Source organism: Idiotropiscis lumnitzeri, chromosome 4 (assembly GCF_059441095.1).
Source record: "Idiotropiscis lumnitzeri isolate Australia: NSW breed Sydney's pygmy pipehorse chromosome 4, RoL_Ilum_1.0, whole genome shotgun sequence".
Classification (NCBI taxonomy): domain Eukaryota; kingdom Metazoa; phylum Chordata; class Actinopteri; order Syngnathiformes; family Syngnathidae; genus Idiotropiscis; species Idiotropiscis lumnitzeri.
Window position 1 is genome coordinate 3,071,177 of NC_142394.1, and position 14,010 is coordinate 3,085,186.

A 14,010-nucleotide genomic window follows, 5' to 3' on the forward strand; every position below is an offset into this window, starting at 1 on the left:
ATTCTGTCTACATGTGTTGCTCCACCATTTTTTTGTTTTTAAATAGCGGTTTGATGTTCTGGGTTTATTTTGTATATACATGTATTAGACCAAAAACAGCTTTAGCTTTGCTTTATTGCTATTATCCTTTTGATTGTTATTTTTTTTTTGTTTGCTTGGGGCAAGGGTTTCTACCCTTTTTTGTCCAAAGTTTGGAATTTTTGGGTAGTTTTTATCCCCCCTCAAGCGACAGCCTTTGATGATGATGTTTGAATCGCGATAAACAGGAGGGATGTGTCAAAGAAATTAGGTCATATTATCAAGTTTCAACTATGCTTACAGGTCATTTCACTGCAGGGGGCTGCTCCGCGCGAGACACAAAGACAATCTTGGCTGGTTGATTCATTTTGTTCAGGCTTGTTTTAATAGAAACTTCCCTGACATTACTTAAAGGGTTATAACACAGTGACGCTAATTGTTGTCTTACTATGGTGTTTTTTTTATTGTTAATCTTCAGCGAAATTGACATTCCTAAGGAAATGCTGTTGTTGTTTTCTACATATTCTTTGTTTTGAGTTTAGTTTGACAGTCAACTTCAACTGCGAGGGGCAATAAACAGCTAGAAGCCACTTTTGGGAAGAATTCTTCACTATTTGCCAAACTGCTGCTTGTTGTAAAACAATTTGAGTGGAATTCAACGCCACCATGAATGTCAATTTTTTGCTCTCAAGTAAGAGCAAAAAAAAAAATGTATATATATATATATATATATACATATATATATATATATATATCTATATCAGCCAAGCAATTCCTTGAATATGAAAAACTCATGAGTCAGTTCACATATACAAGTGGATCTCAAGGCACCACTGTATTCTGATTTGGGGTATTGCCCTCTCATGTGTTTTTGAAAATGTCTGTACTGACACATGAGTTTGAGATCTTATTTCATTTGAATGCAGAACAGGAAACGAGGGACTCTTCAAACACATGACTTTTGTCACCCTTTGATGTTGAAAAATTGCACGATCTTTTATTCTTGCAATGAAGCGAACTGTCCACAGTTCTGAATGTGAGCGCGGGGTTTGCATGTCCATTTCTGTACTGTATGGGGAGGTGGCTTTGTATTCACTCGCTAACCTGCTTAACCTACTTTCCACTTGGCCGTCCACAGAGATAGAAGTACTCTCGGATAAATATAGCATGCTTAACAACATGCACCGTTTGTCCGGGTATTCTGAGACACACAAATGGTTCTGACTATTGTCTGTGCCTTTACCCTGAACGCATCGCTGATCATTTGACTGATGAAACCTCATTCCTCTGAGAATGTACTTCATATTCAGCCCATTAACCCGACCGGTATAAAACATGTTGGGACATGTTTGGGCCTTTATTGAAATGAATATGAGCAACATAAAGACATTTTAAGATGTTAATTGTCCAATTATGGTGACAGCTGTTGTACTGCATTGCAATGCCAATTGAGTTGCAGTTTCCTAGCAACCGGAGAGGTACAATGAAATGATTTTTCTTCCCCCTTAAGTGGCACCATTCCCACTCAGCATGTTGCGTGTATATTTCTACAAATCCACAGTGTGTGTGTGCGCATGCATTTTCACTTTTAGGCTAATTTGTTTGTCGATTTACATCTTACTGCTCATATTGCTAATATTTTGTTGGTCATGGTGGGTGCTTGAAGCCTAAAACATTTGTACAATCAGTTTGTTTGATGAATTCTGCTCCTGTGTGTTTCATCCTGAGCTAATGATTGTACATGCATTCTTTTCAATTAATTCACTATCAAGGGAGTTGGGGAAGGGGGTTTGGGGGAGGGGAAAGTAGAGTCAGGGGAAAAGAAATCCAATCCTGCTGGTCTGAGGACTCTAAGCAATGGAGCATTAGTCACATGCTGATGTAATTGGAATGGCAGCAAGAGTAAAGCCTGCTGGTTTAGGCACAGCCTGTAGGCTTGATTTAAAGCCCTTACCAAAACTATACACCCCTCCCATCCTATCTTTCCCCGCTTCTCTTCTCCATTTCCTTACCTCCCCCCTCCAAGACTTGCACTCTGATCATTCACCAGCTACTGCCATACATCTCCATCTCTACTCTATCAGTTGAGCAACACATAATCTCATTTAGAAGCTAACAAACTATCCCTTTTTTCTTACTGGTGCATTTCATGTGTTACACACTTGGCTGAATATGCGCACGAGGGTTAGGTTTTAATGCTGAGCAAAAATCTCCGGAGCAAAGAGCAGATCCAGGACAGACTGGGCAGGTGGATCCGGGCCAGGGCGCTTGGTCGCTGGGCTTTGCTGCTGCTGCTCACTCCCCTGACAGATGGACTGGCAGGGCAATCCTATTACCCCCATGTGTTGAGCTCCTTTTAATGCCAGGGTGGGTTGCATAGTTAATGGGAGGCAGCGCATGTTTGCTGGTCGAATCACATGCTACTGAAGGATAATCATCCTCATTTGTTTGATAACACAGAGAAGATCTGTCACCTGGAAATCATGCAAAAACTGCAGCCGTTTTTACACAGAATGTCGCACAATTGAATTTAACAGTGAACTGCTAATATATATATAAATATATATAAAAAAAAAAAAAAAAAAAATATATATATATATATATATATATATATATATATATATATATATATATTAGGGCTGTCCAAATTAAAGCATTAACTCTGGTGATTAATCCCCCAAAAGTTTAACTCAGTTAAATATTTTAACTCAGTTAACTCATTTTGATTTACTAAAAAAATAATTTGCATACTTTGCAAATATTGTGCCACAATAGCTGTCTTTAGCACACCTCAGAATAAAACACTGTGTTCAAGTTACCACTAGGCCTTGCAATCCAACACTGCTGGAGTGTGGCGCTTGTGGGCAGTTTTGAGAAATGTTTTGAAAATAAATGTCTGCAAAGATGTCTCCATTTAGATCGTATTCAAGAATCCAAAAAAGCTATTAGAACAGTCTTTGAATGAAATATACTTCATATTTGGTGATTTTGTATCAATTCCAAGATATAATCAAGTAAATATCTGGTATAAGCTTTGCAAAAAATAGTAGTTGAAAAATGTGATTAATCATGATTAATCATGGGATTTCTTGTGATTAAAAAATTTAGCACACTTGACAGCACTAATATATATATATATATATATATATATATATATATATATATATATATATATAAATTGCTTGTATTTTTGTTTGAAGACACCAACTGGGACCTCTTTGATCATCAGGACCTTGATGTTTACACGCAATGTGTACTGGTTTACATCAAGTTCTGCATGGAAACTGTGTCCCTGAACAGGACCATACGGACCTTCCCAAATGCGAAGCCCTGGATGTCCAGCCAGGTTCGCTCTCTCCTCAAGGCCCGTGACGCTGCCTTCAGGTCAGGCGACAAAGCCCAGTACAGGGTGGCTCGTGCTGACCTGAGCAAAGGCATTAAGCTAGCCAAGGCAAACTACAAGAGGAGGCTGGAGTGTCACCTTGCCAGCAACAGACCACGGGAGGTGTGGCAGGGTCTACGGAGCATCACCAACTTCCGTGGCAGCAGCACGACCTCTGTAGACCCGAGTGCATAGTTGGCAGAGGAGCTTAACTGCTTCTTCGCTCGCTTTGACTCTCCCCAACCGTCACACCCCCGCACTTCATGCCTCAACTCCCCCCCACTCACCGTAGAGGAACACGATGTGAGGCGCGCTCTCCTGGCTATTAACCCCAGGAAAGCTACTGGACCCGACGGAATACCAGGCAAGGTCGTCAGAGCATGTGCCCACCAACTGTCACATGTTTTCTGCAGGATCTTCAACCGCTCCCTGGCTCAAGCAGTCATCCCCTCCTGCTTGAAAACTTCCACCATTATTCCTGTCCCCAAAAAGTCACCCGCAGTCCTCCTGAATGACTACCGTCCTGTTGCTCTCACACCAGTCATCATGAAGTGCTTCGAAAGACTGGTTCTCCAGCACATCAGGGACTGCCTTCCTCCCACTCTGGACCCCTACCAGTTTGCATTCCGGGCTAACAGATCCACTGAGGACGCCATCGATACTGCTCTGCATGTTGTGCTGGGCCACCTGGAACAACAGCAGAGCTACGCCAGGAAGCTCTTTGTGGACTACAGCTCGGCATTCAACACAATCATCCCGGACATCTTCGTCGCCAAACTGGACATTCTCGGCCTCCCTGCCCTCACATGCGTCTGGATTAAGGACTTTCTGACCAACAAACCCCAGACTGTGTTTCTCGGCCCCTACACGTCCTCCACCCGTACGCTGAGCACCGGTTCCCCCCAAGGATGCGTGCTGAGCCCTCTCCTATACGCCCTCTACACCTACGACTGCAGCCCGGCCCACGGCAACAACACCATCGTCAAGTTTGCTGACGACGCGACAGTGGTCGGTCTGATCTCGGAAGGTGACGAGACAGCCTACAGAGAGGAGGTCCAGCGACTGAGGGCTTGGTGCGAGGACAACAAACTGCAACTCAACATTGCAAAAACAAAGGAGATCGTCATCGACTTCAGGAGGAACAAGACGGTGCCGCTCCCCCCTCTGCATCGAAGGCGTGTGTGTAGAGAGGGTCCACACGTTCAAGTTCCTGGGAGTACAGATCTCCGATGACCTTTCTTGGACACACAACACCACAGCAGTGGTAAAGAAGGTCCACCAGCGTCTGCACTTCCTGAGAGTCCTCAGGAAATTCAACCTGGACAGGAAGCTGCTGCTGGCCTTCTACCACTCGTCCATCGAGAGCCTGCTGACGTACTGTGTCTCCACCTGGTACAGCGGCTGCACTGAGGCGGACAGAGTGAGGCTCCAGAGGACAGTCAAAACAGCGCAAAGGATTATTGGCTGCCCTCTCCCCTCACTGTCGGACATCTACACCGCCCGGTGCCTCAGCAGGGCTCTCAATATCGTCAAAGACAATACCCACCCAAACTCACACCTGTTCGACCTGATGCCCTCTGGCAGGCGCTACAGGTGCATCAAATCAAGGACTAATAGACTGAGAAACAGTTTCTTTCCAAGAGCCATCTCCATTCTAAACTCTCACACACACACACGACCACCATTACCTTGCAGAACAGCGACCTGATGTGTTTTTATATATCCTATTTCGTATTATTTTCCATCTCACTATTTATTCTCTTATTTATCTAATTTATATATTTAATTGAATTATTGTTGAATTGCACCGGAGAGGGGAGCTCTCTAATCTCATTGCACACTTGAGTACAATGACAATAAAGGGATTTCTGATTTCTGAATAAAAAGTGGTCTGGGTTTTCTCCCTGTAGTGTTAATTAAAGACTAACTTGTTCATACTCGTTTATAATTTGAGTGTAAATGGACGGATGGATTGCACAGGAAGCGAGCATATTTGTCACATTGTCCATGGATGGGTCTTGGTTAAAATCTCAGTTCAGACATTTTCTGTGACGTTTCCATTGGCTTTTGTCATCCACTTTCCTCCCAAATGCCAAAACATGCAGTTTATGGTTGGCTTTAGCCGTGACGTGGAACCCAAAGTAAACACAACAACCATCTGCCATTTTGTGGGTTTTATTACGACCAAGGATGCACACAAAATGAGAAGGCTGAACCAAAAGCTTGTCGCCAGTTATTGTCCTAAAACTGCTGAGGTGGACGGAGCCACAGAGGAAGGAAGGTGCCTTACTAAAAATTAAAAGAGAAAATGACACTTAGATACTGAGATAAAAAAAACCCACCAAACTCAAACCTTCACAAGGTTGAGAGAACCAATCAGCGAAAAGGCATCCATACTTCGTAGGATTTGGGGACTAATGCAAACTAGCAGGAAAAATTAGGTGGGTCAGCAAATGTGCAGAGCTGATAGTAATCTGGCACCTTTATTCCTCTGCATCCTTAATAATGGGGCAAATGATTTAATGCAACATGGAAGCTCCGGCCACCAACACTTACACTGGTGCCTGATGAGAAAACAAGATTAAACAGGGAAAAACAGGAACCTAAAAATGCATATCACAGCCTGATATAATTGTCGGTAAAATAATTAAAAAAAAAAAGCTGTTTTCCAATGCAGCTAATGTAGTGACTGATCAGTGTACACTCTTGGCTTTAATATTGGCAAAGGAAAGAATATTCTGCGTATATCTTCTGATTATTGGTCCATGGTTATTAAATTGATTTGCTACATTATCTGGATGAAATCTTTAGTGATGTGTGCTGTCAGTGTTGATATGCCTCTGGTTACATACAATGTGCATGTATGTTGCTTGGTATGCAGACAGCGCCCTTGCACCGGAATCCCTGAGTCAAGCAATTACCACACATCAAGGAAAGCAATTGGGCATGACTAAAATATCATTGCCCTATACGTTTGGACTGGTAGAATCTAATTTAACCCACTTTGTCGAGGAGAATTGAGGACACGCTTTCCAATTTTCATGTTCACCTCCCCTGAGCATTTCCTGTAAGGGTGAAGCACGGCGGCCGCGCCGTATAGATGTGCTGTCACAGGTCTTTACCCAGCAGACATGCAGTACAACCAGCAAGGGAGGGAGAGAGCAATGAGCCATGGGATGCAGAAGTTGAGGTCCTTCATGAGAAAATGGTTATCGATCGTAGGTCATGTAAGAGGGCCAATTTACGAGGAACAGCGTTATTGTTCTGAGGCCATTCGGTGTCGTCACATTCGGAACTGGCACAAGAGAAGTACGAGGGCTTGGGTGGAATCGATAAGAGGAGATCTGATTGAAATATATATGCATAGGTGCAGAGAAAGGCGGCATTGATCCCAGGCTTTGGCTTCAACCAGCGTCCTTCCCTTTCCACAGACATTTCTGTTCCTTCCACATGCACGTCTGCCCTTTATATGTCGCACACACCAAACCTGACAAAAATGAACCTTCCTAGTGTGTGACTCCATTGTATTAAATACATTGTCTAACTGATTCCAATCCCATTCAGTTGTGCAGCTCAACTGTAACTCAGCTGACTTCTCAGTGGCAGAGTTACCCCTATTGTCCTTTGAGATCCTGTTTAAATATTGATAGACACGGGAAACACCACAGACCACTCAGTCAGATCCGGGAGGTCAAGGATGGAAGCGTTTTTCTGCAAATTTCATTAGGGGAGCTGAGGATTGGAGAGAGGGAAGCGCACAACCTCACAATTCTCCTACAGCTTTCATTATTTGCTGCATGGATAATGCCCTTGTAATGTATTCCAGTGAAGGTGCAGGGTGATGGTGTGTAAAATAGCATATGTAGGGAGGTACCATTTTTTTTCTTTTTTCTTTTTTTTTTTTTTTGCATCGACAGCCAGCCTTCCTCACAGCCAGATTCCCATTAGAAGAGGAGCAGAGGATCTGATGTGCAAATGGTCCTGTGGATTAGAGAGCTAATGCATTTAAGAGAGGGGGTCCCCAATCCCTTTATTGCTGCTGCTACCACTGTGCACTGGGGGCGAGCACAAGAGGTGATACCTCGTCCCTTTCTGGAAGCAGAGAGATTTAGGTTTAAATGAGTAGATAAGAGCTGGGATGCGCTCACGAATGCTTTTTTCTCACTTACACAAAGAGCCATCGAAGATTATGGTACACCCAGGAGAAGGCGCATTGCGGTGTTATTAAACTATAAATTGGATCTTTCTCTAAAGAGGCGCAGACGGCAGCCCTACTAATCTAATTAATCAGCGTCTGTGTTCCTTCGTTTTTTGTTTCATCTACATCCTTCTTTCTTAAAATAATGATAAAAACTGCTTCTTCTCTGTGTTTCTTTAGTAAGCTTTGTTGCTTAATTTATTTTTGAATACACGGCTTGTCCCGCAATATGAGAAATAAACTACTCTAAAAGCCTCATTTGTATTTTTACAAAAGAGGTTTTCACACTGCTACTAATATATATACATTATTTAATAATAAATAAAAATAATACTCATATCAGGTTGTTGCTGCAGTTAAGTCTGCATGTTTAACAGAGCACAGAACAATTCATATAGTTAATTTCTTGCCAGCACCCAAAAAACGGATTGGTTTAATAGAACCAAAAATTGGTTATACAGTGAACCCTCGGTTATCGCGGTTAATGGGGACCGAGACCACCCGCGAAAACTGAAAATCCGCGAAGTAGCGGCGCACCTTCAAAAATGCTTAAAAAACAAAATAATAATATATATATATATATATATATATATATACACAAATTATTATTAAAACTTATTTTTTTATTCCCCAGCCATTATTTTTGTATTTATTCAATTACTTCTTTTTGTATTTATTTAATTACTTCGACTTTTACCTGCTGGTACGCCGTCCGGTGTGCCCTGTGAAATGAAAGGTGGCATTCTTCATTTATTTATTTATTCATTTATTCATTCATAACTGACAGCCTCGCGCTCCGCTCATGCCCGGGCGGAAGGTGCTCCTCTTCGGCTTAACTGCCACGCACGCCGGCCGGTCTCCTCCGGAGCTCTCGCACGGTCCCGAGCGAAGCGAAATGTCGCCGCGCTCGTGCCCGGGCGGAAGGTGCTCCTATTCGGCTTAACTGTGACACACGCCGGCAGGAGCTCTGGTACGGTCCGAACCGCGCGAAACGTCGCCCCAAATCGTGCCCGGGGGAACTTGCTCTTCTTCGTCCACTCTCCTCGTCGCCCACGCTCTTCTTTGGCGCACGCCGGCCGTCTAACCGCTCCAGCGCCCCCTCGTGCCGCTCGGCGAAACTACAATGCCCCCGAATATTTTTTAGACCCGCGAAGCACTGAAGCCGCGAAAGGTGAAGCGCGAAGTAGCGAGGGTTCACTGTATTTGACCAATCTAGTTGGTAGTAATGTGTCCGACCAATCCTTTGGTTAAAACAACCAATTTATAATGGTGCTGTTTTCATGTTTTTTCATGCTGTTCAAATGGTTTCTGTTGCATGTGACTGCATCCTTCATTTTCAGGTACAAGACTAACTATTGATGGTACATTTTCATCAACAAAAAAAACAATCAGTATTAATCTGATATTCTAGTGTTTCAATCTGCTCTCCGTATACCTGCAGTTTGTTTTACATTTTGTTCCCTTACTGTATGTGAACCAAGTGAACACAAAGGTACTTCACCCAAAATGATTTCAAAAGATTAAAACTGCCACTGCACCCTTTCCTAAGAATTTCCCCAATGAATATTCAATTGAAATGTCATTAACTATTGGTTAGTTGTAGAAATGTGCAGTGACAGTATTTGCCCCTGCAGGGGGGGGGGGGTGTCTAACAGGGTTTAAGAGGCAACCTGCTAACAGACCATAAGGCTGCTGTCATCTTAACACGCGCGATCGTGACTAGTGGTCATCCGCATATTAGATTGTGCGCGAGCGTCACATTTGCAGTTTGTGAGCGCGTGTGTCTCCCAACCTGCATGGGAGGGGTCCTCTGCTGCTGACGCGCAGGGGCAACAGTCTGCGCGTTGTGTGTGTGCGCTTACATCGTGAGTCATTTCCGACCGTGAATGAGAACAAGAAGATCGAGTTCGATTGGGAAGAACTGTAACGGAACCTTCGGAGAGGTGGCGAACTTGGCAATGCAGAAGTGAGCAAGCCGTGTTGACGCATAATCCCGCCCGCCCCGCTGGCTCTGGGAGGGGGCAGCAGAGCCATCCTAGACCTAAAGTCAATTCCTGGAGGAGAGATTTACGACTGTGCCGCTGCACCTTCACTTGACATTTTTCCGCTTCTTTGGTCACGCGTCATTCATTGGAGTGGAACGTAAACCGAGGAAGAGATTTGGAAGCATTTCGATTGAAGAAAAATATATTAGAAGCACCACCGGCCACCGTTTGATGCGTCTTGGCGTGGGAGGGGAGACATCACCTGAGTGAGTCGACTATTTGATCGCAGTCGTTCCACCGCAGATCTGGAGCCATGACAAGCGCCCCGCTGGTTCCACGGCCCGCCTGCTGACGGTACCAGGCCAGGATGGGAGAGAGGTCTGCCGCTGTCAGGATCTCGAAGCAGCCGATTTATCAATGGAGGAGGAGAGCGACACCCGCAAAATTAACAGCAGCTTCCTTCGCGACCACAACTATGCAACAGAAGGTATTTTAAGATTAAACCTACACAGTGCGTGGTTCTTTCCGATCAGTAGGACCGATTAATGAATCAACAATTACAACATTTGTGCAATGACCCTAATGTAATGACACAATATTGAGCATCATCAGGGATTTGCCTGGCTGAGAATTGGAGATGGTGAGGTGCAGTCCAGTCAGGTTATTTTAGGATGAGCCAGGCTTTAATCTGTGTGGACAACCGCCTAAGCAAAGGAGGATAAATCTTAAAATGAGTCACGTGATGCCGTTAAAGCTCCAGAATAAAGAAGGACATAAATTTTAGGCAAGGAAAGATAAAAGCCTAAATTTGGCCCAACTACTGTCTTTTAACCTGCTCACTGTTTCAGTGCTGATATAATAGAACGGGAATTATTTGCATATCATTTTGCTTTTGGAGAAAATGGAACCAATAAATGTCAAAGGTCTCTCTCGCTCTTTCTCCCTCCGCTTTCCCTCACCCCCCACACACACACCCATACGCACCCCCACACACATACAGAAACACCCCCCCCCACACACATATATATATATATATATATATATATATATATATATATATATATATATATATATATATATATATATATATATATATATATAACTGAGCATTGAACAATAGCTGTTACTGCTGCTTCAGACCGATAATTGTTGCTCCTTAGTGTGGGTGTGTGTGTGAAACCTCCCTGACTGCGCATCAGCCTCTTGATTATCTGCCTGTTAGCTGTTTGATGGTTAATAGTTCCCTCATGTTCCACCAATCACTCCGGCCAGCTGCTTGCTCAACATAAAAACATTGATTTAAGTTCAGCGAAAGGTATTCACTAATCAAATCATTCGTCTCGTTAAGAGAGACTCCATATTAACTAATTATGTAGATTGGTTTGTACCTTTTCATGGCTGGGATGAGACGGTTAGGATGATAACAATAATAATTTGAACTTGCAGCAATTAACCAAATGGGCCCTGGGATGCGTGGTTAGGGTAGGCAAGTGAGGCAATGCCGCCCCTTGTGAAGAAAAGGGGAAAAAACTGATTACATTAAATCGTGTTCCATTTTAGTATTTTGTATCTTCCATTCACTTGTACTGAGGTAACTGTTTAAATTTATCATAACATGCCCAATTAGGAGTGGTTTGTTAGAAGCATCAGACAGACAAAAAGATGTTAAATATAATGGGAAGATCATATATAATACGTGAGTTTTTTTCAAAGTGAGATCAGGAAAAAAAAATTAAGTGCAACAATCAAGCACACAGCAAGAAGTTGACCATACATTAGATGTTCTTTTTTTTTTTTGCTACCGCGTTGTTGAACAGTGTGCAACTGACTGCAGCATAATCAAAAGCTTTGAAAACATATTAAAAAGTCTGTCTTTAACCATATTTGAAAAATATTGATTTTATTCTAGGCCATAAACAAAATAATGTATAATCCATTATTTTGGGTTCATATTTCTTATTTTATATCTGACTACCAGTCATCAAACTCACCTCACATCACCGAATGGGCCTTGTTGCCATGGATCGCTTTTAGATGTTTTTTTCAAGTTTTTTTTTGTTGTATTTTTTTCTAAATAGAGTAGCTGAAAATGACATATCATACACTTTTCCTGCAATATTTCTGATTATGTTTTTAATTTATATCAACCCACTGCAACTCTTCCCAATCTGTCACATTAAATCCAGCATATTTCGCATCTTTATGAGCTTGTTTTTGGTGCATATTCGATCAATGGCTTTTATTACTGAGTGTGTGCAGATTTGCAGGGTGGATCAGAGGCTACACTGAGGCTAGAAGAGTAGCAAAGGATGAAATGTTGTTGCATTCTGGCTGACTGGGATCCCACATGCATAGAGCAGGAGAATGTGAAGTGGGGGTGGAAGTGATGGAGATCTTTGTTTGTTCTGAGATGAAAAACTAGAGCCTCTCCCAGTTGGTGTTTCCGTCTGACTCCTTCGAATGAGTCCCAGTCTTCTCCTTGTTTTATCAAGAGAAAGTGGCTGAGAAGGACACAGGTTATAAAAAACTGCCCAGCCTGTGGCCCATCTGTGCTTTTCAAAGACGCCGAGCCTACTTTTGTTACATTTTATTGCTTTAATTTATGATCGTCACAGCTCATATATCATGAGTGGGTGTGCATGTGCCTATTTGCCCTTTGCTCAGTGTCCCTAAGTGATATGAAGTCAGACTACCGCAAAAGATTATAAGAGCAGGTGTCTGGGTCTACATCCAGTCTGCATGATTCTCACACACATGTTCCATCAGACCACACACATACACGCACGAGATAGACAGGTCTCTGATGAGTGGTAAGCGAGCTTGAGGGGGATGATCAAACCCCTCTCGGCCCCTCCTCTTTCACCAGGCAGTGCTTGCCCATAGCAGCAGGAGCCTGTAATGATGTCACATTTTAATGATGTCAATGGCGCTGACCTTTGGCTCGCACCAATCCCAAGCCTGGCTGAGTGTGTGGGCAGTAACACTGATGAGACGAGATGTCAGTACCTGTACATTCACAGTCACTTTAGGCGACTCCTGTCAAAGCGTCACCGTTATTTCAATGGGGGAAAATGACATTATGGTCTCATTTGCCAAGCTCAGCAGCAGCCACCTGCAGATGACACATCAATCGCTAATGGCAACTGGATAGAGGGTTCTGGGATTCATGACTGCATGTCTGGCTGTTAATGTGACTTAATGTTATAGTCTACAACGCAAACCAGTGATCAATTTAATAGTCTCGACCTGGGTAACCTGTCTAAAAAAAAAAAAAGATCTAAATAGCTTCCTCGCTGTGAGGCAGGACCTAGTCTAAAGTCTGCTTTGGTATTGATTTTTGCTCCTTTACGAAACAATAACCTGAAGATCTCTTGGTAGCATACGTATTCCTTTCCACTATCTCGCCCTTCCCCCCTCTTTCTCTCATTTTTGCCGATTATTCATACGACTGCAAGACGACGTGTGTTGTGAACCCTTCCCTTAATCTAAAGCTGAGGCAGACCCCTGTAACAGTGCGCTCCCAATCTTTATTGCACCCGCTTGCGAGAGCAGCAGCAGCTCAGCTTGCCTGTGCCAAGGCAAACGGCCCGGGGCTACACTTTAGGACCCCGGCATGAAAAGACTTAGTCCACCATACCCCCAGGTCCCATCCATTATTCACTGCGAAACGTTCATAACACCTCGCCTCGCCACATAGTGCCAGTCGAATAATGCATGTGTGCGTATGAGGGTGATGGGGGGACTTAATGGCAAGCTGTGAAGTTGGGGCAAGTCACACTCCTTATACAGCAGCTGCTTTCTTGCCCTGATTAGCTTCTTATTAAGTCTGCACCTCCATGAAAATTTAATGAGAATTTATGAAAGTGTACCCGAGGCTCTACAGCTACATGATTACAAATATATATATTTTTTCCCCTTAGTTCTTCTGCGGTTTCCCGGTCAGTTATGCGGAGCCGCTGTGATGACTACGCCATGTGTGATTCTTTCATGCTGCTAGCTAGAACACTGAGCAATGTTTCATCTCTCCAAACTCGACAGTGGGGTGCATGAGTACATTTTGATAGCAGATCACGGTGTCGGTATGGGGAAGGGCTCAGAATCTTTTAAATTGTGATGATTGTCAATGTTGAAACATGGTGCGTGTGACCTTCCTGGAGACGTCTCGTCTTTGATTCCTTCGCCCTTGAACACAGGATGAAAGGATTTCAGATGGAAAGCGAGCGGCAGCTTTTGTTTTGTTGGCGGATTAAAATTCACTGTGCCCCCATTCCCCCTCCTGAATGCACCACTCCACCCACCATTCCATTTCTAATTTACATGCAGAATCATCGAAAAAGGTCATAAAGCCTTTTGGTGCTTGACGCGGGCCTAAATTTATCCCTGGCTTCATTCTGACGTCTGCCCTGTGTTGTGTCTGCAGCCATTTG

At 43.4% G+C, this 14,010-nt stretch overlaps 1 protein-coding gene across 2 annotated transcripts in view; it reads left to right on the top strand.

Annotated features, from left to right (window-relative positions):
- Positions 1 to 14,010, top strand: part of ppp2r2ba (protein phosphatase 2, regulatory subunit B, beta a) — a 52,656-nt gene that overhangs the window by 22,267 nt on the left and 16,379 nt on the right. The window contains exon 1 of one of the 2 annotated variants that reach the window (XM_088293877.1): positions 9,294 to 10,070. The exons of the other annotated variant lie outside the window; for it this stretch is intronic. Within the exon in view, the coding sequence (XP_088150003.1) occupies positions 10,001 to 10,070 (70 nt within the window). The 5' untranslated portion in view covers positions 9,294 to 10,000. Of the gene's footprint in view, positions 1 to 9,293; positions 10,071 to 14,010 lie in introns of those variants that run through there. 2 annotated transcript variants of the gene reach the window in all.